We start from the raw sequence: 26,059 nt of genomic DNA, 5'->3' as shown, positions 1-26,059 counted from the left end.
TCGTTTTATTTTAAGTTTCGAATGTAATGCTAAGCTTCATGTTTTACGTGAAGATTCGTGTTTGTGACAAATATTAGGTCTGCTTTTATAATAAATACAAAAAAAAATTTTGCGTGGTTTTTTTTATCATTTATATTGAGAAAAATGAGTTCTGGTTGGTCCACTCATGGCAGAAGTATTACAGACTTTGTTCTCTCATGCTGCACTTTAGGTTAACTGCATTACAGAATGTGCATACTGAAGTCGAGAACTACTACAGATGTGTATCGGCTACCACTGAACAACATGTTGATGTGAGACATTCCCGTATTCGTAGGGATGATAGTGATGTTAATACACTGAGTGGTTTTCCAGACACAATCCTTTTCCAGCATTTAGCTTCTCAAAAGTCAGTAAGTAATGGAGTGGTTGAAACTGAAGACGTCAACTGCCACCTGTCATGGGAGGTTGGTTTTAGAGGAATGAGAGGTATTGTGAACAGCAATTTTAAAAACCTACATTTCATACGTAAATATGCAGTAGTTACTCTGGCAACAGTCACTAACCACATCAATGTGAGCAAAGGAAAATATCTCTGGATCCCCTCATGATTTTTCACAGGATGATCAACTCTAAACAGTCTGATGATCTGAAAAAAATACTTTGAGTACAAACTTGCTCCCTTTCCTTTGCCACTTTTCTAAGCAGATGGCATTAGTAAAATGACAAAATCCTCATTTAACAAGTGACAAAGAAATGAAAAGAGCATGGCTGGTATAGTAGATGGAGACTACCACCTGCACAAAGTTCACTGGAATCACAGAAAATGTTTTTTCTGTTATTTTTAATGAAATATGTTATGTATGTACAGCAACATCATGGTCAAAATGCTGTGGTAGCCTTTGATTGTTGAATAAAATAAATGAAGCACAAAAAGCCCTGAAAGAGCTCGTTGCTCCAGGCTACAATCTTGTGCACTCTGTCTCTTTTATGGTACATTGTTTCCACAGATGCCAAAGGAGAAATTGTTATCAAATAAAAAAAAACTTCATATTTCATCTCATTTCTTCAGAATGAATTTCAGTAAGCAGAAACAGTTACAGGCAAGCTTCAGAAGATGCAGCTGTGTTGATTGTGAAAACTGCAATTTTGTTGTCTTCTGAACACAATTCTGTTGTTTATTGGAGAAGACATTGACCTTTCAGTTTTGGTGATGGCTTTAGGACCAGAAAAAGTGTTCTTTTGCAAATCTGGAAGGGGTAACATGGCAATTCTTCATACTCCAAAAAATCTTTCAAATATAAAAATATTGTGGAAAAAATTCTTTTTATTCATGTGATTGATAAGTGACCGCAATACCACCTCCCCTCTCTTTGGCCAGGGTACAATAAAGTATTGTACCACACTCGAGAGTGATGCATCACACAGTGAAAGTGTTACATTTTCAAAGATCCAGTTGCAGAAAAAGAGAAGATCTCGGAAGCCGCAGCTACTTTTCATGTGGCCCTTTATGGGAGTAACATGAACACCTCTATTGATCTTCACTTTGTTAAAACTGCTACAACACAAAATTCATGTTGATACTGCTACTTTCACCTAGGGATTCAGTTCAATGTCATGCATACAGAACTTACCTGGAAGTTCAAACATGGATAGGGTATGAAAAATATACCTGGAACTTGGGCTGGAAGAAGGATATTGGTAGCCTAACTCCAGTTACAATGAATAAAGAACCATCTCTAAGGCAATGATGGACATGATTTAGTTCCAATGCAAACTGGCTAGTGGCAACAAATGAAGCTGCAAGCTACATTGTCATTGTGGAGTTAGTCCAGTCCCGCAGCAATACACCAGAGTTTGAATTCAACACAGAAGAAGTAGAGTCAGACAATCTATCTATTGCCTATTGGCAGAAGTGATGAATATCAACGCCCAATTTCACTAACACAGTTATTTTAATTTTCTACAAGATTGGTTATTACCAGACATATTTATAACTTTTTGCATTTTCTTGAAATTTTTGCCATTTTCGTGGCACTGTATCTCAGTACCTGTTCAGAATTGTTTAATATGTTATGCATGAAACTTGCAGGAAATTTAATGACCTTTAAAATTAGCAATAACACCTTTTTGCTTAAAATGCACTGGAAGAGAGGTATGTCTTGATGAAAAACAAAAAGGCTGCCTTATCTTAGCAGTTTTTTAAGATGGCTAAAAACACACATAGTCAAAGGGTTTTTTTTTCAAGAGGGAGTAATTTATTACATACAGTATAAAAAAAAAAAAAATTTACTCCACATTATGTGATCCAAAATGATTTCTCTACTGGGCTATAGAATTCTCGCAATCATCTTACATTTAAGGTCTCTCTAATGACACATAAGTTGCTTCAAATAATGACAACATAGTACATATTTTATCAATCCGATCCACTTTCTCCACATACATACAATAGTTTTAGCTTTGTTTTATCTCTTTCTCCCTTTCTTTCTCTCTCTCTATCTCTCTTTCATGAATAAAAAAAAAATTCTAAAAATAGAAGAATGCAGTACTTAAATTAACTTAATAAATCTTATGGTTAAGTCAGAATACTGATAATCTACTTAATTTAATAGAGTAGGCTGCATAGAGTAGAATGTATTGCTAAATAGTTTAATTTCATTCATGGCACTAAATAGTCTGTACTACAAACAACTGTGTGTGGGGTATTACTGGATTACAAAAGCAAGGTTTATTCATTTTTTACGCATTTTAAAATTTTTTGAGAAAAATAGTCATTTCTTTATTGAAAATACATATTGTGAAAAGAATCCATCCTGTTGAGACGAGTCAAGACAACTATACTGAGAATGGCCCTAAAAACTGGGCAAGTGTGCACCTCCAACATAATTATTGACACACATTTACAGCTGTACATACTATCTACAATAATTATTAATACTGAAGCATGCTGTAGTATGTGGCAAAATTACACTATTAACACTACATCTACATGTGAATATTAATTAATTATAGTGCTAAGATTCCCCTCTATACATATTATTTATTATTTGTGCAAATAAAAATAAGCTTGAAAAACATTGCACATGAATTTTGCATTTAAAAACTTTATGTGTATCCATGCAAATCAGGATAGCATAAATAAAATATTAATTTAGGCATAGTATGTATCTTCAATCATGATTATTACACCTAGGCCTAAAGGTTTAGCTTAAATTCATATAATTACAACACTTTTACCTACCTACTCAACATATCACATATTAAACAAACATTTTATATATATGTAATTATATTTTAATGTATAATGCATAGAATTCTAATATTTACAACAAGGTTTAGGTACAGCTCAGTACTCAGTTGAAAACAAATATATATGAGCCACATATAAAACAGAGGTCAAGGTTTCACATTATTTAACCAAACAAGGATTTTTAGGAGGTTCATAGTTAAATTTGTTGGGGTAAACATAAAAGTTTGAATTTTGAAACTTTTAAGTAAAATTTTCTTATAAAAGAGGGAAAAGAATAATCTAGGGTATAGTTTAAAGGATTATTTCAGGAAAATTTATTTGAAAGAGAAACAAAAATAAATCGCAAAAAGCTGCCAGACTACTAACAGTGGTGAATTCTGAACAAATAAAAATGGTCTGTATTGTTATTTCTAGCAGATAAACAAAAAAAAATATAAATACACCAATCCCTCGCATAGCACGTCTTCAATTAATGCGAATTCAGTTAGCACGATGTAAATTTTACTGCCCTAGTCTCGAATAGCACGTCTGTAAATTTCAGTTAGCACGAAATCGCCACAGGCTAAAAAAAATCTCGGAAACGACGCGACGTCAGGTATGGAATTCGAGGGGGGAAGAGTGGTTTGGAATGCGAGGGGAAAGAGATGCGCACGCAGATAAACAAACACCGGGCCGTACTGTTGATGCCCGGCCGCAGACCAGGCCCTACCGTTGATGCCCGGCTGCAGACCAGGCCCTACCGTACAGAAACCAAAGCAGATGAAATTGGACACGTTTTTTTAAAAAAAGCAAGATGATAGTGTTAATTTCACCCCAGAAAATATTTAACTAACTTTTATGTTTTGTACATGTACATATCGCAGAATCGGGTATATCGCGGGTCAAACCATGTCCCCTAGTCAGAAATGAATAATAATAATGGAATAAATGGTTGACAGCCGATTAGGATAATTTTGCGTTGTAACTAACAAACTAAGCATCGGGCAGAAAAAAGCCTAGGCGTAGAAAATGTCCGCAGTAAAATTTTAAACAAGATATCTCCGTACATTATTCCTCTATCTTGTAGGGTTTTCAAATTATGGTCCAATCCAGCCCAGTGATATTTTCTGAAACACTAGTTCTTAACGTCGCTTTATCTCACAAATGAAGCATCGGACAGGGGACCTGATAAAGCCCACCATCCAGCGACATTGTCCAGCGTGACTCGGCTAGGGATTGATGTTGGATAGGCTTGGTTGTCGGCAAGCGCTGGGTAGGGAGAGGCTAGCCGAGAACATGGAGAGAGGTAGAGATTAGAGCGGGCAGAAACTAGAGGGGGAGTGGGGGAGGGAATGTGTTCACGCAGCACACAGGCAGAGCATGAGTCACTTGACTGAGCAGCGTCGCTGCGTACAAGGCAAAATCAGGTAGTCCGGTGTTTAAAATTCCACTCCAGAATCTTAATTGGTACTTTACTGGACATCTGTATATAAATGTTTTGTTACAACTTAAACCTACAGACGTAATATTATTGGGTAATTCATTGTATTATACAAGTTCATATTTTTACTTTGGTATAATGTTTTAACATTAAATAGTAAAGTAAATCGGCTAGCGTATTTTTAATCTTTGCCCAGGAATTCCCAGTGGTCCAATATTTACGTGAACCATACTGTACCACTTTTGCTGTGAGGTAGTAAACAAGTCCCGTAAATGTTTATGTGTAGCTGTCTCCCGACCTTTAAACAGAGGCTGGTGAATATAACACTTGCCGATCCGAGCCACACACACTCAGCAACTCGACACAGCGTTTGGTGAAATAAGTAAAGACAAAGTTTAACACGGTTTTTAATACGGCGTCACTGATTGCGCTAAAATTAAATTGGCGCAATTTTTGTTTCCCACATGTGACCATTTATAATTTAATGTAAGCATGGATAATAAAGTTTAACCACTTGACTCGATAGACGATTCTTTATTTTTTATTGTACGAATGCTAGAATCGTTTTTTTCCTGTATCTGCGGCCTGCTTCTACAAAAGACAAGCTATCTGTAAGTAAATCTAGAATTTTTATTTTGTCAATCAAACTCGGTACTTTGCGATTCATATTCGGTTTGAAGTATCACTACGGCCTTTCTTTTTAGAAGACTTTGACCACAGAATCGTGTGTAACCGCACACACTGCACTTACTTTGTTACGGACACTGACGAAGCAGATACTGTGGCTAACACCACGAGACTGGCAGCAGCAGCTTGTGTGCCGCACATGTGTATGGCGGCGTGTGGCGCGCTCGTAGGCCGTGCGACAAACTGTGCGCGGCACGCGGAAAAATAAAAACAATTCAACATTTAATATTTATTTTTAAAATTTATTATTTTTATTTTTTCACCCGTGTTTAGTGGAAACTGCGGATGCAAAGTCCGCACAAAGGCGGGCCGTCTATACTGTGCGTGCTTGCCGACCTATTAGAACACAACATCGCGGTTATGCAACAACGCGGGTAAAAGTTATGTCCCCCGACAACCGCGTTAAATAGGGAGTGTACCCGTATTTTAATGTTATGTTTGTGCTCTAGGGAAAATCTAAATCTGTTTATCTGTTAACTGATTTGTTTACATAGCCGCTTTTATAAGAGGTGTGCATAACAAATTAAATGTTTACATATGGCTGTGTGTTTTAAAGTTATATAAAACCGGTTCTTAATTTCATAAAAGTGTTTTAATTTTGTTAAGTTTTAAACGTAATAACAAAGGATCCAGCTGCTTGCAATAGCAGGCAGACAGACGCGCGCGCGTGTTGAAGGTCACGCCTGGGCGGGCAAGCCAACCTGCTGACTGACGGTAAATATGTTACCACTTATCTCCCGTTACACTGTGCCATGTTTTCTTTATCTAACGTATTCGGTGGTAGGCTTAAAAAGATAAATGATATGACATATGCATTTTCAAGTATTATTCTACGCATTTATATTATGTAAAGATTACTTCCCTACACATCTTGGAACACATTAAATAATTTAGCCTTATATTTATGGGGACTAATGCTTCAGAATACGCGATTTCGATTAACACGAACATTTTTAGGAACGAATTAGTCGTGCTAAGTGAGGGATTGGTGTATTACATTTAGAAGGACATTTTTATGTTAATATTTTGCTTCTGATCATACCATATAAGTTACAAATTGATAATTATATATTCACTAGCTTCTGTTTCCTAATAAATGCACTAGCATGCAACCAAGTGTCATGTGTAACTGACGCAAGACCTGAGAGGCACAGCACCAAGAGAACTAATGCACATTTGCCATTCAACGAGTAAATTACTAGTATTGATTTTTATTTAAAAGAATATTACTATAACACTTTAGCAGTAGGTCATGTTGTATTAGGTGCAACACAACTCCACAGTTGAAAATTTAAATTAAAATTAGTTTATGCATTAAATTAGTTTATGCATTCGAGCACAAGTGTGATTTTTTTGCATCAATTTAAATTAAAATTAGTTTATGCATTAAATTAGTTTATGCATTCGAGCACAAGTGTGATTTTTTTGCATCAACTGCCACTAATTTGTTAGTATGTAAACCTACCAACATCAAACAAAAAAAAGACATACAAATTACCTACTGAGATCCAAAATTAAAATGTTTAAAAATATTTATGCTCAAAAAACAAGCAACATTCAGCCAAAGCTCATTGCAAACACTGATTCAAACATCCAATAATAACTAACCACACAAGGTCGGCACCTCAGAAATAATGTTCCCGTAATTTCACCAACAGTATCAACAGTTTTGACAAACTCAAATTCAGAATACCTATAAATGGATGGGAGAAGGAACAAGAAGTTAATACTGATATGCCGTATTTTTACACAAATCTCACTTGCTGGGTCCTCGACTTAGCACTAAAGAGCAGAGGATGGGCAGCACCTACTAAATACACCTGCAAGAAATACACTACTATCAATACGCTCACCGGACAAAAAATTAGTCACCCTAGTGCGCACACACAGATGGAATGTCACACGGTATTAAATAATGTTTGTAATGATTTCTCCAGGGGTGACTAATTTTATTTTCTGGTGAACTTATGTCCTTTGAGAGTTTGTTGCCAAACTTACTATTAGTGTTGGGTCAATTCCATTTATTTAATAGCAATTAAAATATTCAAAATAGTTCAAGAATCAACACAGACAGCAATGGAGTTGATGCCCACATGCTACACTCAATTAAAATTTGCACGTTTGTAGCTTTGCAGGTTTGTGTTTCTGAACATACGTTCCTCAACATTAATGGCTTGTTTTGGCATTCTCCGACACCCATTAAATTTACACCTAGTTATTTCCAAACATCCAATGCACATACCTTTTTTCTTGTACAAGAATAAAGTACCTATAAAAAAAATTGTATGAGTAATGTTAATGTTGTTTGTAAAACAAGTGTCTTAATACTGAACTTTCATTATGAGTGCAATGATTCATAATTTTTAATTAAAAGAAGTTTCATTTTAACCCAATTTTGATGTTATGAATTTAATTGTTATGAATTTTTCTCTCTAAAAGTGTTGTAATAGAAACAATTTTCTTTGCTACAATAATATACAACAAATGACTTGATTATCAATTATGTGAATGGAAGTTTTTGTAATACTTGTCACAGTACTGATCAAATTTTTATATCAGGTTTTCCCTGACCAGATTATAATTTTCCCTGACCCTTATTTTGCACTGTTACAGTACTTCAAACTGCAAGTATTCAACAGACAAATGAGTAAAAAAAGATTGAACTTAATTTTATTCATGGTAGGGCAATATAAATTTTATAATATGTATTTCTATTTGTTTATTATCTTTGTACAAAACTCAAAGAGAGTACAAAAATTATGAGATTATGTAAGTAACCCCAATGATTTTAGCAGACAATTAAATTATCAAAAAAGACGCAGTAACTATGGAGAGCCACTTTTCCGCAAAAATTATAATGAAAATTTCCAAAATGCTATTTTTTATAATTCCCGACATGTTTTCCAATTATTATCTAAGAGGGCATTATGATGTTACAAGTAGTTTACCAGCTATTCACCATTTTAAAAAGTGGTTATGTTAGGTACATTAAAAAAGAGTAAAATTGTGAGAATGTTTGGTAAGTGGTTAGGTTTGGTTAGCTTCATTAAAAACACTTAATAGTGTGGATGGTTGTTTAGGTTATGTTAACAACATTACATTCACTTTTAAATTGTGTTAACTGTTGGTTATCTTAATTAAAAACACTATAAAATAGTATGGATGTTTGGTTAGTTTAATTTAGCTACAGTTAATTCCTAACCTCCTAGTTGATATGTGTGTTTGGTTATGTTAATTCCTGAATAGAGTGCGAGCACTAGGTCTAATGTGGATAGCTCTCAATTGCATACAACGTGCTCACTCTCACGCCGAATGAACTGCATTTGATAACCTGCACTCTTTCGTGGTTAGTTTGTATTACGACGACGATAGTTATGGGTTACGCTACGTTAGTTCCGCCTAACATTCGGGTCAAGATTTTCGTTTTGAATTAAGATTAAACAAAATATGTTTATGTTGAATGACTAATTAATTTTAATAGTTTGACGTGCTTTTGTATACATATACTCTGTTTTTTAATTAAAACATAATTGCCATAAAAAAAAATTTTGTTAGGAAAAAATTAACCTCAAAAAATGCTTTTCACGCAAAAAAATTGCACCCCTACTTTTCAAACTTCATTTTATTCTAAAATGTGTGACAATTATGTGATAAAACACAATAATCAGTACAAACAATTTCAAAACTAAACTATTAAAAAGTTGTTTGCATTTATTTTAAATTATTTATATCATATTAAAGTGAATTTATGATGCACCTAAAAGATTTCATTTAGTATTGTTAATGTTTTTCTTCACCTCTGAAAATACAAAATGGTACCTTTATCAACAAGCATCCAAGAATTGTATTTTAAATCTTTATCAAAAATTTAATAACCTACAAGAAAGGTATAACAATTTAATATCAGAACTTATTACTATCCGAGTATTTTTAACAGTTTATGCGATACCATTTGGTAAGTAGGGATCGGGTTGCGACTGAGGTATGTATGGTATGTTTCCCTTTTTGTGTACACGGCTGTAAATGCATAACTATTAAAAGTAATTATATTTTAAAAATTAAAAACAGTTTTATGTAAGTAAAAAAAATTTTAAAGAAAAAGGTTTTAAAAAAATAATAATAACTCTCGAGTGAAACTGAAAAACTCTATTTATACATTTTTTTAAGGATGTGAACAGGTTCTAAGAACTGACCCGACACTAGGCCACGTGACCACAGAAGCAGTCAGAGTCGAGCTACCTTGAAGCGCAGCACGTCCTCCATCTTGGCCGTCTTGCCGTCGCTGACGCAGCTCTGGAAGAAGCTGGGCGCCACGGACACGCCCAGAGCCTCCGAGGTCATCCCCGTGCGCGCGCGCTCGGCGTTCATCGCGATCACGCGGAACGTGCCGAACAGGAGGACCAGCAGGCGCTGGGTGTGCACCGGGAGGGACGTGATGAGCCTGGCGACACGTCACGGCATTGCTCCTGTTCTCTCCAAGGGGCATGGGTTAACTATAGCACGTCTCATACTTAGTTATACCTTTGAATATATATACTGTATAGAAGTCACCAGCCCAGGTTAAAATTTCTAATACGGTTTGAGGTAGTTGGTTAATTCACCGCCGCAATCGCCACCATCTCTAGGGCATCGACTTGTGGTGGTCCCTAGCGGGCAAGTGTCGAACTCTTCAAACACCCCTTCCCCCTCCCATTGAACGACCTTGAGCTGCAGTGAATGATGGATGGGGGGGTGCGGGGAATGACAGCGGGCGACAGTGCTGCGCTCTAACGTGTAAATAACAACTAAGACGATACAGGGCGTTACGGCAGCGCACTGCAGCGGTGAAGTTCCCAAGCTGCTCATCATACGCTTCTAAAAAACGTAGAGTAAATCCTATCCACTCGCGACTTATATACAGTATATATATTCAAAGGTTATACTCTCTCTTTCCAATACACAATTTTTGTCATTAGCATTGTTCTTGTTTCAGTGTGCTCTGTTCCCAGATACACCTCATACAGCATAAAAGTTTAAGACATAACTTTGTGATGTAATGAAAATTTTTTTGATGTATTTGAAACATTGTTTTTTGTAAAGTAAAACTTGGAATGAGTATTAATGAAATTGATTTTCCTTTGGTATTTCTTCAAGAGCATCGTCTGATAATGTTGCATTTTTATTTCCCCATGGAGTCATAATTGAAAAATTCCATCATCTTGGTTGCAACTGTTTTATTCTATATTTTTTTTATATATAATATTACCACTTCTTTTGCTCTGTTGAGCACAGCACATCATTTTATGGAATGCCTTATTATTAATAGTGACTGACTGCTAAAGATAGTTTCTCCTGTGAAATAATTTTTTTTTTTCTTTTCAGAATGACCACACCATTGTCAACAGGTATTAATTTATAGTCTAAGGGGGGCAAAAAATTTTTTTTAATTTTAAAACTTATTATAATTTCAAACGGCAAACAAAATGAGATTTACATATAACTTTAACAAGCCGGGTAGTATCAATCTGGCAACACTGGTGGCAATTTACTCTGTACTGCACGGTATCAAGTTATTTCTCTACATCTTCTGGAAGTGTTTTTATGTTGGTTAGTGGGCTTCTACAAATACTTTTTTTTATTTGAATTGAACATCAAATTATTCATGAATATTGAATATTATTCTAACTGAATCTTAAAAATATAGCGAAAACTTATTATTTTCCACTCTTCACGGGAGAAATACAGTAAAATTAACTCATAATTGCAAGAAAATAACCAAACATGGCAATGCATTATCTTAAGCCGGTAAAATTTAACGTTTGAAAATTTTTTTGTTGATCATAATGATTATACACATAAAAATATAGATTTTTTAAAATAATTTTTAATCATTACGATACCACAAACTATTTGTTACATAAAAAAAAGTAAGAATTATGTTGCAGAAAACCAATTCCAATTTATCCAAAATCTTCTTAGTTTCATACTGTACAGGTTACTTTTTTAATTAAAATTATTGACGTGACGTCTAATAAATCGATTAACACTGGCTGCACGCACAAAAAAATGTCCCATTACGCACATTGTTCCGTTACACTGTGTCCCGTTACGCTCATTGTACGCTTGTGCTGCATCTATCTCTCTTCCACTTGATTGGCCTATGCGTCCGAGGAGAAGAAAGACAGCGGCAGCACACAACTTACATCTACACGTGAACTGTTTCGTCGACTGGTTATAAAGTGAAGTGAAAAGTTAATGTGGTTTTCATTGCTCATTACAACAATTTTGGCAATAAAGGTTAATTATTCTTGCATTTTAAAAATCTGATTACTAGAATTATTTCAAGTATTTATTCTTTTATTATTTAAAAAAGTAGCATCTGTCAACAAGAGCAGTAATAATAGGTTATGTTAGATATTTGATTACAGTTTATTTATATGAAAACTTGTTCATAATTATATTTAAACGAAAAGTTAAAGTGGTTTTCATTGCTTATTACAACAACAATTTCGGCAATAAAGGTTAATTATTCTTGCATTTTAAAAATCTGATTACTAGTATAATTTCAAGTATTTATTCTTTTATTATTAAAAAAGTAGCATCTGTCTGCGAGTGCAGTAATAATTGGTTATGTTACAATTGACTAAAAAATTATGGTGATTCATATAATTGATGATAGATATTTGATTACAGTTTATTTATATGAAAACTTGTTCATAATTTTATTTAAACTTTATAGCTAAACGCCAGTTTTTTAAATTAATTACAAGTCATCTACACGTGAACTGTTTCGTCGACTGTTTATAAAGTGAAGTGAAAAGTTAATGTGGTTTTCATTGCTTATTACAACAACAATTTCCACAATAAAGGTTAATTATTCTTGCATTTTAAAAATCTGATTATTAGCATAATTTTAAGTATTTATTCTTTTATTATTAAAATAAAATGATTCAATTTTATTCATAAAAGTATGCAATCATTTCATCAATGTTTTGTTATGACGATGTCACGTTAAACTATCGTCCATAAACCGACTTTACAGACAACCAATTTTTTTGTGAATGTGTTCCACTTGGTGTATGTATTGGTAATTAATAATATGTAATAAAATATTAAATCTGAAATGTTGAATCAAATATCAAAAATTCATGAATATCAAATATTTTTTGAAGTTTCACAAACCCCAAGTGGTTAAGTTTGCCTGTAATTAGTTAATACTTGTTTTTACCGTTTCATAAAAGTACATTTTCAAAACCAGCTTATTCCATTTTTGATTTACAACTCAATTTCACCTTTTCATTTTCTGACAATGAAATAGAAACAAAGTGCTTCTTGTTTTTTTGTTCAACACATATTTAATACTGTACTCACAAATTTTTGTATCCATTCAATAAAAAAACCAAAATTTAGACATTACACATCATTATTTTCTACCTGAAATTCTGAAGGTCTTGATCAACTCCCCATGAAAAATATGTACAGCATTCTTAAGAATTTTGGTGCTGATTATTATTAATTTACTATGTTTAAAATAATCTTCAATATAATCTAACAAGTATATAATCCTAAGAAACAAGAAATCAGAAATGTTACTCAAATCTTCTAGCTTCTGTCAAGTTGTTAGACTAAATTCAATGTTTTTTTTTTTATTATATTATGATTAGCAAACATTAACAAAGTTTTACACCTCCCTGTAAAGAACTGATATTGATTTCTGTAAAGTTTTGAGTACAAATAACTGAACCTGTACGAATACATGCAGAAATTTGTATTTTAAGTGTAGAACTGCCGAAATTTGAAACGTGAAGAGATGAAGAAAATTAAGTTAAATTTTGTGATATTTTTGTACATTAAGTGCTGCTTACTCATAAGACTAACAAAAAAAAAAAACTTTTTTTTTAATCTTAATACAATTTTAAATCAAATATCTAATTATTCAAATACCGTTATAATATTAAAAATATAAAAGTATGTTTGTTTAAATGTTTGTCCCTCAATCACACTCAAATGGCTGCACGTATTCTAATAAAATTTGGTATAGAAGTCAATTATATTGTGGAATAGGACATAGGATACTTTTTATAATTGAGGTTAGAATTGCCAAAGAAGTTTCACTTCTATAACGTGGTTCTATCACGAGGCGTTAGACCGCAGTCTGTGAGATATTCATGACAATCAATCTCAAATGGGTGGCATGATCATTCTGCTAGCCGGAGATTTCACGCAAACCTTACATGTTATTCATAGGGGAACACCGGATGATGAAATGAACGTATGTCTCAAAGCGTCACAACTGTGGAGTAGGGGTGAGAAGTATCTCACTTGCAACATGCGGGTACAGCTTTATAACGATCTTGACTCTGATTCTTATACAGGTTAAGCTGCTGCAAATTGGTGAACACAACTCAGAAGGATAAAATAACCTTTACAAATGACTTCTGTAATAAGGTAAACACAGAAGATGAGCTCATTTAACACTTTTTTTGCTTTCAAAATAACACTAATGACAAAATTTGGTTGAGTTAAAGAGCAAAACTATTGTTAAGGAAAGACTCTGTTAATAAAATTAATAAAATAATATAAGACACCTTTAGATGTAAATCTAAGATTTATTTATAGTTAGATACCGCAACGACCAATGACGATAGTACTGTTTATCCCATTCAATTTTTGAACTCCTTGGAGTTACCGGGAGTACCTCACTAATACAGCGAAAGCAAATTAAGTTATAATTTCTCGCATCCCAATAATTCCAAGCAATATACCATTTCAGTTTAAAATGTTTAAGTTTCCTCTAAAGTTAGCATTTTCAAGGACAATAAATAAGTCACAAGGAAAAACACTGAAAGTAGCTGGTCTACATTTGAGCACACCATGTTTCTCACATGGTCAACTGTACGTAGATTGTTCTAGATTACCAAGTCATAAAAATTTCCATGTATTTGCTGACGATATTAATCATATAATATTGTTTACCAAGACATGGTAAAAAAAAATTTTTTTACAAATTTTTTGTATTAATTTAATTTAATAGTTTTGAATCCCTTGTGATTTCATCATAATGCAATTTTTAGAAGGGATAAAAAAAAATTGTTACTAATCACTAACTTACGCCAAGCCAAGCAGGCGGGTAACAGCTAGTTTCAAATATATTTAAAATCAAATTCAAACATATAGTTTAACTATGCTTTTTACACTTCACAGTAGTCCAAGAAAAATTAATGCATGTGCATGATATAGTTCAATGAAAAAGAGATAACTATATATCACATTATCAGATAAATCTTGGCTTCATAAATGTTACATTCTTTTCATTAAAACATTTTTTGTGGATGAGTTCCACTAGCTGTATCCACCTATAATGACTAATTTAAAAAAATTACTTGAATTATAATGTAGAATCTAATTTCAAAATGTAGAATCGAATGTAGTGCTCGCAGTGGCGGCCGACCTGTGTATCTGGTCGCGCTGCTCCTCCGTGCTGTCGAGGCCGATGACAGCGAAGAGCGCCTGCTCGCCCTCGCGCCCGAAGATGCCGCCCGGCAGCTTGCGCAGGAACTTCTTGAGCACGGACGCGATGGTGTACACGGAGAAGTTGTCCATGTTGACGAGGCGGCCCGCCTGCAGGAAGTGGACCAGCTTCTTCATGTTGCCGAGGTGGCCCGGCGCCCGGAACACGTCCTTCTTGAAGGGCGCCTCCTTGTTCAGCTTCAGGATCAGCACCTGCGCGGCATTTCGTCACACGTAGCACCGTCGACGCTCCGCGAACCAACTCCAGGACATTTTCCACGACCTTCGAACAATTCATTCCTGCAAGTTTTTGATGTGTAAACATCTTAGCTCCCGGTACACGGAATTTGGTAGGAGTAATTTCACGAAAATGGAACAGAAGTCAATGAATGGAAATGTGGCACAAAGACGCCGGATCCACATGTAGCACATAAACCCGTATATAGTCCCTTTTGTGAACATTAATGTACATAACAAACATATTGGTGCGCCAAATGAATGTGAAACCATACCCCAGGATATATTTGGTAAACTAAAATAGTCATAGTGAAAAGTATTCTCAAGTTTTGAAATACCTAAGAAAAGTGGCATTACAATGATTATAAGACATATTCTCATTGCAATATGTCAACAAGCTCAGGTAGATAGCTCAAGCGTGATTGAGCACGCGCTTGATAACCTCAAGGGACGTAGTACAAATCTCGTTACTGGAATTTTTTTTTCCTTTCTAATAACATTTTTATATATTAATATTATCTAACAATAATGTTGAATAAGCACAATAAGGTTAAGGTTTGTTTGTAATAATTATTTACAGACATATCAGTAGTTTAAGCAAAATCCACTATACAAACAGTGTTATAACATGTGTTTTAAAATATTTAGTAATGCCATAGAAGTATAATTTAAAACGTGTGCAGAAACTTTATTTAAAGTATTAACTGTTTAATAAATTTCAACAAGGTGGACAGCATTTTAATAAAATTCCATTCAAAAAGTTTATCTGCAACATGAACAGCATTAGAACACATGAATTTGATCATTACCACAGTTAGAAATTTTCATACCACTGGCAAGTACTGAAAGACTCACATTTATCTTTTAATAAAGGGTTATTTTTAATAAATATATTTAACCAAAATTAAGCATCAGCAAATATAATAAAACATTTTTCTACATTTCGCAGGAAAATGCTGATTTTTAAATTGGAAAGCTAAAAGTTTTTGAAACACAATTTTCACACGATTTAATTTGCCTTTTTGTCTCTCTTGTGATCCGTGCCCTTCATATGGAACTTGCACAGAGAAATTCATTGCAGCTTATCAGCGTTTCATTGCCCACTGAGAAAGGTGCTTCCATTTATACAGTGACTGCGGAGCCAATAACCATCTGAAGGAGCTGTATTAGTTAGTGAACTCTTTGCCACATCAGAAGGAAGTCCAAGAAGTTTTCACACCGATGGGTACCGTTTGGCACTTCAATCCCCCTGGTACACCCCATTTTGGTGCTGTTTGGGGAAGTGAAAGTCAAGAATGTTAAGATATATCTTGCTCGAGTGATCGGGGAACAGCTGCTCTCTTGTGAAGAGCTAAATACAGCACTTGTACGAATCGAGGCAGCATTGGATTCCAGGCCTGTTTCGCCACTAAGCTCAGACCCTAACGATCAGGCTCCATTAACACCTGACATTGGAACCATGCTATTACAGAACCTGACATTACTACCAGTCTGTTGAATTGTTATCAACGTCGGCAGTTGATCCAGCACATACAACAATATTTTTGGAAACTATGGTATAGTGATTATCTTCAAACCCTACATCAGCGCTAGAAATGGACTGATCCGGCAAACAAGATTGAGCTGGACACAACGGTTCTGCTGAAGGGCGATCGCTTACCACCCGTCCAGTGGCGCTTTAGGTGAGTGGTCGAGGTGTTTCCTGGCAAGGATGGTGTGATTCATGAGACATCAGTCAAAACTTAAGGTAGTTTGTTGAAGAGACCTGTTACTTGTGTGTCCTTCAGGCTGGAATAAGTGGTGTGATTAAAAATGAGACATTTTGGTGGGTGGAATGTTAAGTTTAATGTACTTCAATTTTAATTTCCCACATTATAGTTTTGGGGTTGGTAGGGAAAATGTTTTGTTGTTACTGGCATTCCTGCAAGGTAATGCAAGAGTGTAAGGAACAATCAAGCTTGGCATCTGTCGTATCTAACAAGTTTTAAAGGCAAGTTGGCCAAGTAATTTTTTTCCATCGAGCCGTGTTATTTTTCGTGTGTTCAACGCTTCGCCCGTCAGAAGAGATGGCACCAGAACTATTTCAGTGTGTTTATTCTCTGTGTAAAGAACACTAACAGATTAAAACATTTAATGTTTGCCTAGTTAAAATATTTAAAACACTAAACCACAGCCTCAGAAAAATACTTTCACAGACACCATGCCATCCTGAATGACAACTCTGACCATGGTTCCCAGCATCCACGACATTATACCAAATACTTAATGGATGTTTCAAAGGAAATCACCAATATTATTGTGCCTACCTGGTCACACATACAGTGTGCAGGGCTTCAGAATAACTGCTCTAGATACTCGAGTGGTGTCTGCTTAGAAAAAAACATTAAACCAGATTGTAACTGCAGTTTTTTGTTCTGATTTCAATTTTTTAATTTACTTATGAAAAGTGAAAGTATACAAAATAATAGTTAGGTAAGAAACTTTTGAGAGATTCCTGAAAGCACCACTATATATTCTATCCATTACACTTTTGTCTTAATTTCTATACTACAAAAGTCAGGATCAAAACTTAATGTCTAGTAGATGTTCTTGGAACGAGCTTTATGTTTCGAGGCGATACCCACTAGATGCTCCAGCAAGCATCACATTTACCATTACACCTCACCAAAACAAATACATCCTTGGCTGGGCAGACACCTTAAGTCTAAATTTTCAAGCTGTGTTAGGGCATCCAATGGGAACCATTATTACTTAGATGAAACACCATCAACAGAATCACCTCAACACATTCAACCAGATGTAAAATATTTGCATGAATGTCTCAGGAAAACTAAATGGCCAACGCTTGGTTTACAAACGCTACTGCATGCACCCTACACAGGTTCGATTGTTGCGCTGACATTCAGCACGATGACTGAAGGAATACTCACGAGAAGGGGGCCAGGGATGTCGTTCTTGCACACTTCATCCAGCGGAACACCAAACTTGACCCTGGAAATGAATGAAGAAAAGAGTCACATCTAGCCACACAAATAGACACCTGGTCATAGTGAAAGGCACTGTGCTTGTTTTATCTCCAGTCATGAGCACAATCTTCTTTACTATGACTCTAAAAATAAACCTGTAGGGTTTTACAACACAAGCACATAGCACTAATGCGGAGGGACAGAAACCCAAACTCACAATTGAACTAAACGGATTTTAGTGAGTTATTTTTTAATGCTTATTATGGAAAATTTGCCTTCATTAAGAGATTTTTGAGGTATAAAATAATGTATGTTGACAGTACCATAAAAATTGCAGTTATTTTCAAAAATTAGTTCAATAGTTAATGCAACTTCACAGGGATAGCTTTTCATAGCAACCCGTCAATGTTAACTTCAAGCATTCCTTTAAGTTATGTTCCAATTTTTTTAATATTAAAAAACAAAAAAAATGTTCTTGCTAAAAATTTATAAATCAAGATGGCTTCTTTGATTCATGTCTCCCCGTTCCCTTCCTAAGGTACCAGGACCGCCAAGATTATAGTGGGATCCTAACCACTAAGGTACTAGCTCGCAGCTCATCCATGTGTGTCTTGTCTGACAAGTTGGTATAAAACCAGAGGTCTTGACCACACTCCAAGGCTTGTGATAAGGAACAATGCCAGCATTTACCTCGAGTGATTTAGAGGAACTATGGAAAACAGAAATCACAATGACTCAACCTGGATTTGAACCAGAGTCCTCCGGATGAGTTCAGTCTTACCACCAAGCCACCTTGCTCAATCTGCCCCAAAAATATTGATAATCTTGATTTAGCTAATATGCATTACATCCCTTGCATCGGACTTGTTCGATCCCACGTGGGTGATTAAAACTTTCATCAGCATAGATGATTTATAATGTCACTAGACAGTTCTACATGCAGAGCTGGCAATTTTCAGCCTACCCTACAATACAGAACCTTATGTTTGTGGAAAAACTACAACTGTCTGAATGTTTCAGGTTCTTGAATATGATATGTTGAAAGATGTTAGTTCCACAAAATATTTTGACAGCTAATCTTTCCAGCTACACAATAATAAAATTCACATAAGAATATGTTTTATCACTTGCTCATAATTTATATTTTAAGATAGTATTAATATGTATGTAACAGTGTTTAACATGTGAACATTGCAATCATGCTTTATTTATTGGTCATCAAAGGAGTTTTCTTTTTAATTAACAATCTGCAAAGAACTAGTTTTTCAAGACTTAAGTTACTATAAATTACACTGTGAATATGTATATATTAAAGAATTTTAACTACTTTTGAAGGTTTTGTGGAAGTCTACATATAATTTTTAATGACCCAAGTACAATAAATTTCTACCAAAGTATAAAATAAATGTTATAATGTGATATGGCCACTGAGCTTTATTTACATAAAACAAAGCAACTAGGCTACGAAAAATTTAACAGTAAATGTTTATAGTTCATGATTTAGAGTTTACATTTATTTTTACATTGTTTTATACTTAAATTGCAGGACCTCATACAGCTTAAGTTACTTTCATCCAAACTAGCTTCTTCCACATCTTAGGGCATTTTACTCAAATAGAATACATATCAATAATAGAATGAAATAAAGAAACTATTATAAGACAACTTACTGAAACTGCACTACTTTGGTGCTAGTACTCATTGTAGGAACACAAAATCACAATATATATATATATATATATATATATATATATATATATATATATATATATATATATATATATATATATATATAACACATGGTTAAAGCTTTCTTTCATTTAATACAATTTACCATAACGACTTCTACAAACTTCAAGGTAGCATTCTTTCAAAACATAAATCATTCGCCAAAAGATAGCTAGAAGCAATGAATGGTCGGATAAAACTTTATTTAGTTAAATTTGAAGTCCAAGATACAAAAATTACAAATTTAAAAATACAAAAAAAAAACAGGGTATGTACATTACCTAAACGTTAGGATTGAAAATTAGTTAAATTTTAACTACATCAGTATGAAGTTGTTAGGATTGAAAATTAGTGCAATTTTAACTACACCAGTATGAAGTTATTGAACTGCCTGATGCCTAAAGTAATTTAACAAAAATAATTTTATTTTTGTTGCAAATTCACGCGGGTTCTTGGGGTGTTTCGATGGGGGCATACTCAATGATAGTAAGCACAGTTGGATAATGAAAAAAAGGTTTGGCTGAGAGGTGTGTGTTGGCGAGGAATGTGGGGAAGTTCAGGAGAATGGTAAGGGGAAAGTTTCAGAATTGCTTGTATCCGTGTGTGTGGTCAACAGGATAATTGATAAAAATAATGTTTTTTTTATTATTATGTTAATTTATTCCTTTATGGTAGACAGAGTATTTCATTCATTTCACGCAATTTACTTACATACATACGTGGAAGCTACATTAAAAAAAGGCTAGGAGGGAAACTACAAATCTGATAAATTTATTTTAGCAGTTTAAAGCACTTACAATACAAGTTTAGCCATTTAATGTTAAGCCCAAACTTTGGGCCCAGACACAATGAGCCAATGTTTTAAAATACCATTCATCTGCCGACTGTGGTTTGGCATTTGATTGGCTAAGCTGTCTGTCACGTGACTGCAGTTCTGCATGCTGATTAGCTGCAGATTAGCACTGTGTGCACTATTGGCCATTATGAATCGATGAATCAATGAAATGTTTTCAAATGCAGTAACAAACAAGATTTCAACATTTATTTGTAAGCAATGGTTTTTGTATAACACTATTAAATAAAATTACTCAAATATGTATGAAAATGAACATAAAAATAATATTGCCATTGAACATGTACAGAAATAACTAAAACCCGCTTGTTAACAAGCTACACACAAGCTAGGTCATATATGGCAGGGAAAATAGTTTCATTGGCAGAGCATCAGTAGTTGCATTGTGTCATGGGAAGCTGTGAGAATCAGCGAGTGTTGCTAAATCATGGGGCTTTCTGCCAACAATATTAAATATTAACAAACAGTCTCAGATAAAAAAAATCCCCCATCAGAGCAAAAAAACTCTTAATTATTTTAGTAAAAACTGAACTATTTACAGATGGTGAAATATTTCACAGCTAACTGAGACTCCTCGAAATTTAACTTGGGAATTACTTACTAGGAAGATTGGCAACAATGGAATCAGTGCCGTGGTTGTCAGACCCACTTGAACAGAAGGACTATTCCAAAAACATATATATGAATATAATTCCGGAAATGGTAGTTTTGAAGACAACTATGTTTGATGCTTTTGTAAAGGGGCACTAATATCACATTAAGATCATTTTACCTGAGAAAGATAGGGGCACTAATATTACAGTAAGATCATTTTACCTGAGAAAGATATAATTTCCAGGAGTTTGTTTTTTTCTTATAACATTAATAATACTACTAAACTCAATACCGGACACATACTGGAAATCGTGGATACCAATGCATTCAGCGCTCCTAGTGAGAGTTATTAGATACTTAGGATTGAAGGAGATTTGTTATGGTAATAAATTTCGCTAAATATTCGAACAATTTGAGTATATTAGTGTTATTGATTTGAAGAACTAATTTTACAGCTCCAATATGTCTAGTTAATATATAAATCATTTTAAAATATAAAATAATTTGTGATAATTTGGCTTGTTTCCAAATATATATGTGTTCTAGCAGTATGTATCATGATTTTATTATCACTGCTTCCATTAAGCATTATGCCAAAAAGGTCATAAATATATTTGTCCTAGTCAGAAATGTTATAACATTATTTTTCTTACAGATGCAAGGAGTGTGTCTATAAAACCCAGAGAATGAAATTGTCAAAATGTTAAGCTATTATGACAAAAATGCCTAAAGCACATGCAATTACTACTACTATAATATGGGATCTTAAATTTGGGTAATTAATATCATTTGATTTTATATTATGAATTTATTTATTTATACAAGCTCCATTTTTAGATGCACGAAAATTAGTGCCTGAAATGATTAGCATGATAAATCTAATAATAATGCCAGAATAATAAAATTATATATATATAGGTACTTATATTATTTTTAAATAATTACACTTAACATAATCCAATATTTGTTAGAACTAAACAAGACCGCAGAGTGATTTCAAAGCATGTAATGCAACATGAAACTTGGCATAAAAGTTTATGACCGCAAAAAGACAGGGTTTTTTTCAATTTCCCTCCACTTTTCTAAATAAAGTTCTATACAACTCTTGCAAGGAAGCACTAGTGGCTATGGTTTCCACGTTCCTCCATGCTAAACAGGCCAAGTGTCCAATATTGAGTTCTTAGTATTTCACCATTAGCACTATGTTGAATATAGTGACGTTTACGTCATTGTTCTTTGTCTCGTATGATAAGAACTATAAATAAATTGTTGCCAAATGTAGGTACTAACTGATTAGAAAAATTATATTTAAAATTTAAACCAATAAATAAATTATATTATTTAATATTTGTTTATCAGCCAATAATTTTTTATATGCATACATGTTTGGTGTTTTAAATATTAATGTAGGCTAATTTGTTTATTTCAAGTAGTTAACTATTTTGTTAGTTTATTTGTTGTTGAAAGAGAAACATTTGAATTACACCATTAGAGCATATTCAATCAAATTAATATTGTTGTTGAAGACATTTGACACTTTATTTTATTTTGTTGGTTGGGAGATAGGTTGGGTAGTCAGTAGTGTTATATATAATGATGTGTGATATTGCATATTTATTTAATATTTCAATGAATAAATATTATTTACAATGAATATTAATGTCCGCACATTACTTTACGCCTAGAAAAATGTAAGTGAATTTTAAGGGGTTTTTAGGCCTTATACGTAGTTTAGTGATTAGTAGTAGGGTTTGTGTGCATTTCATTTACTGAAATATGTGAAAGGAGCGTTCTGTGCACTTCATTTGTGATGTCAGATTAAAAATGGGTTTCTTAGGTTAGACGAACCATAAAATTTATCATGCAAGGTATTAACTGTACTACTTTTCAAAAAAAATTTTTAATTTGAAACACATTTTATTACTTCCTAACATGTTTCCTAATCATTCCATAAAAGTGCACTGCATTTGAACAAGTGTTTCCCCATGATAACCATTTTAGGTAGAGGTTAGGTTAGCATAGCAACATGTGAAAAATTGTATTTTAGGAGTATAGTTCACATAAGTTTATTGTAAATAATATCTCTAATGAAAATAAATGACATAAATTTATTTTGTACTTTCATAGCTTAGCCGAGCCTTTTTTCCCAAGATAAATTGCCTTATTCTGTAGTCAAAACTCTACTGCTTTCTTGATACTAGCTGCAACTTGATTCTGTGGTTCTACCCAGATCGTTAGGAATATATAATAAAAAGTCATTTTTTTTCCAAGTTAGGTTAGTTTTGCACTTGTTCAAGAAATAACTTCAATGTAAAAGTTTTGGTGAGGTTAGGTCAGCTATTTTAAAAAGTGTTTATTTATAAGTTTACATCGCAATATAGTAGCGATATTGATGAAGTCATTAACAAGTCAGTGCTGAAGTCACCAAACTTGTAGGTTCCTACAGTACAAGCCAAGGATAGTACTTTTTAGACAGGCAAGATTCACTGCTTGTTATGTTTGCACAATATTTCTTAAAGAAATTTTACTTGCAAAAAATATCGGTATAAGTTCTGTATCACGTATCTAAGTTAATCCCATGATCCTGATGGCATTATACAGTGATCCTGTGGTATATTATGCTTGTGTTTTAATGTAGTACAACGAAATGTCATGAACACAACAAAAACTTGTGATGTGATATGAATTATGATTGTAAAATAACTATGAAAAAAAAAATCTTCACAAAACCTGACATAATTTATCAGTATTGCGATATTTAAGTTATTTTTGGGCAAGATATTTCACAGTATTAAATTATCCTTATTATACAAAAGTAGAATATCAATAATGCTAAATCAGGTGGAATTGTAATATATAAGATAGTGGAGTTAATATACATCTGATATTGTATTATATACTTTACTAAGTACAGCTGTAGTATAGGCCTACCTAACATTACTCAAGACGATTAGCCTAAATCATTGTTGTACATACGTAAAGTGGTATCGCAATATATACTTAACAGGGTGGACCTGTACTACATATTACAATATCATAGGTAATATACACAGTACTGTGTCCTAGATTAGAAATTATTAATATAATACCCTAAAATAGGATTTTAACTTATTTTTTTGGCGAAACAAGCACATAAAAACTAAAAAACCCTGTACCCACTGGCTTGCTTCCTCAGAATGCAGGGGTGATAATGACCTGAGGACCACATGTTGGTGACTTCATTAATATTGTTATGGAATATGGGTCTAGTTAGTACCAGCTGGTTACATCATGTCAGTGACATTAAAATACTCCAGAATCATGAAAACATATGAATCACTACCAATTATTATTTTGAGGTTGAAGTCGAGGAAAATTGTGTGATTTAGCAAACTAAAAAAAATGTTTAATATTTTTTAAGATTTTTAAAACTTAATTATTTTTAATGCTTTTTCCTTAAGCTTTAGGTAGACCTAATTGTTTAATATCACTTATGAAAGTTTATCCCTTGATCATTATGGCATGATCCTGTAATTATTGACTTTGTGGTACATGATGCTGGCTGTTTTAATTTAGTACATCAAAAGATCCTGCACTTGTGATATAATAAAGAATTATGATCTAATATTGAATAAATAAATCAATTAATTTCAATTAATTATATTAAACTTATAAACAAAATTATTTGTTATATCACAGGTGCAGGATCTTTTGATGTGTGAGTATCATGTACCACAGGATCAAGAAATAAAAATTGAATACGTGAAATGAAACTTTTATCCTTTTCTACACTCCAAAATACCAAGAATTTCAGATTCCAGAGTAAATTCAAAAACACACCTTTGAAGGACAATTATTCAGAGACATTTGTAGTACTCAAAATCACATTTTTCCTTTGTTTTGTATTTTCCTGGAAAGTTACTTTCGTTAAAAACTACTATCGGGTGATTAAATTTAATATGCGAGTAATATACAATAAATAAAAACCAAAACATAATTAATTTAAAACAAGTTTATGCAAACAGATGTACATAAGCACTTACTTTTCCAAGCGTCTAGGGTATGGAACAGAGGTGTGTCCGCACGATGTTACCACATTACTGAAAGTGGCTGCTCTTCGATGCATTCTTTCCGCCCAACTTGTCATCCTACAACCACAACAGGTCGCCACCCAACCCCCCACCACACTCGCTCGCTAAACACCTGTTAACAAGCAACACTAGCTGTGAGTCCCTGCATGCATATCTACAAATTGCACACAGACACACAATATCACTGTTTAGTCAAGATACACTAGTTAAAGTTAAAAACACGAAAAGCATAAATAAAATAATTTTGAAAGCATATGGTTGGAACTGCTACCTAAATACGTACAAGGTATTGTCATTTCAAAATCCGATACGGTGTTGAGTATGGTACATTGAGAAACAGTTCTCTTAAATTTTACAGTTCAACAATATAAACAACAAAAAAAAAGTCATCTCAATTTTCTGCACAACCACACCTTCTCCATCATTATTCAAAAAATCGATAAAGCCTTCTGTATCTGTTAATGAATGACAAGGGATTTAAATACATTAGAATATATATTTAAAATCAATATATACATTTAATAAATTTTAACGAACTATAATTCTTCCACTTGAAAAATAAATATAAATTATTTATACCAAAATTAAAAATTTAGATATATTATACTTTGTTTTCTTAACTGTGCCGCTTTACGAAACTATTATTATTTCATAAAGTAAAAACGCCAGAATTTAATTAATTGGATACAACCAAACTAAAAAAAAATCTAGATTCAGGGACAGAATTTAATTAATTGGATCCAGACAAACTCAAAAAAAAAGTCTAGGTTCAGGGACATATTC

The 26,059-nt window shown here is 33.6% G+C and overlaps 1 protein-coding gene across 2 annotated transcripts in view; it reads right to left on the bottom strand.

Annotated features, from left to right (window-relative positions):
• LOC134531869 (uncharacterized) overlaps nucleotides 1–25,708 on the bottom strand; it is a 73,387-nt gene extending 47,679 nt beyond the window's left edge. For both annotated transcript variants that reach the window (XM_063367872.1, XM_063367873.1), the window contains exons 1-5: nucleotides 25,560–25,708; nucleotides 25,229–25,388; nucleotides 17,996–18,056; nucleotides 14,770–15,041; nucleotides 9,579–9,780 (exon numbers count right to left, since the gene is read on the bottom strand). In XM_063367872.1, the coding sequence (XP_063223942.1) occupies nucleotides 9,579–9,780; nucleotides 14,770–15,041; nucleotides 17,996–18,056; nucleotides 25,229–25,332 (639 nt within the window). In that variant the 5' untranslated portion in view covers nucleotides 25,333–25,388; nucleotides 25,560–25,708. The remainder of the gene's footprint in view (nucleotides 1–9,578; nucleotides 9,781–14,769; nucleotides 15,042–17,995; nucleotides 18,057–25,228; nucleotides 25,389–25,559) is intronic.
• Nucleotides 25,709–26,059: the final 351 nt, after the last annotated feature.

This window comes from Bacillus rossius, chromosome 5 (assembly GCF_032445375.1).
Source record: "Bacillus rossius redtenbacheri isolate Brsri chromosome 5, Brsri_v3, whole genome shotgun sequence".
Classification (NCBI taxonomy): domain Eukaryota; kingdom Metazoa; phylum Arthropoda; class Insecta; order Phasmatodea; family Bacillidae; genus Bacillus; species Bacillus rossius.
Note: the sequence above shows the minus strand (reverse complement) of the source record. Positions and strands in the feature narration are given on the sequence as shown.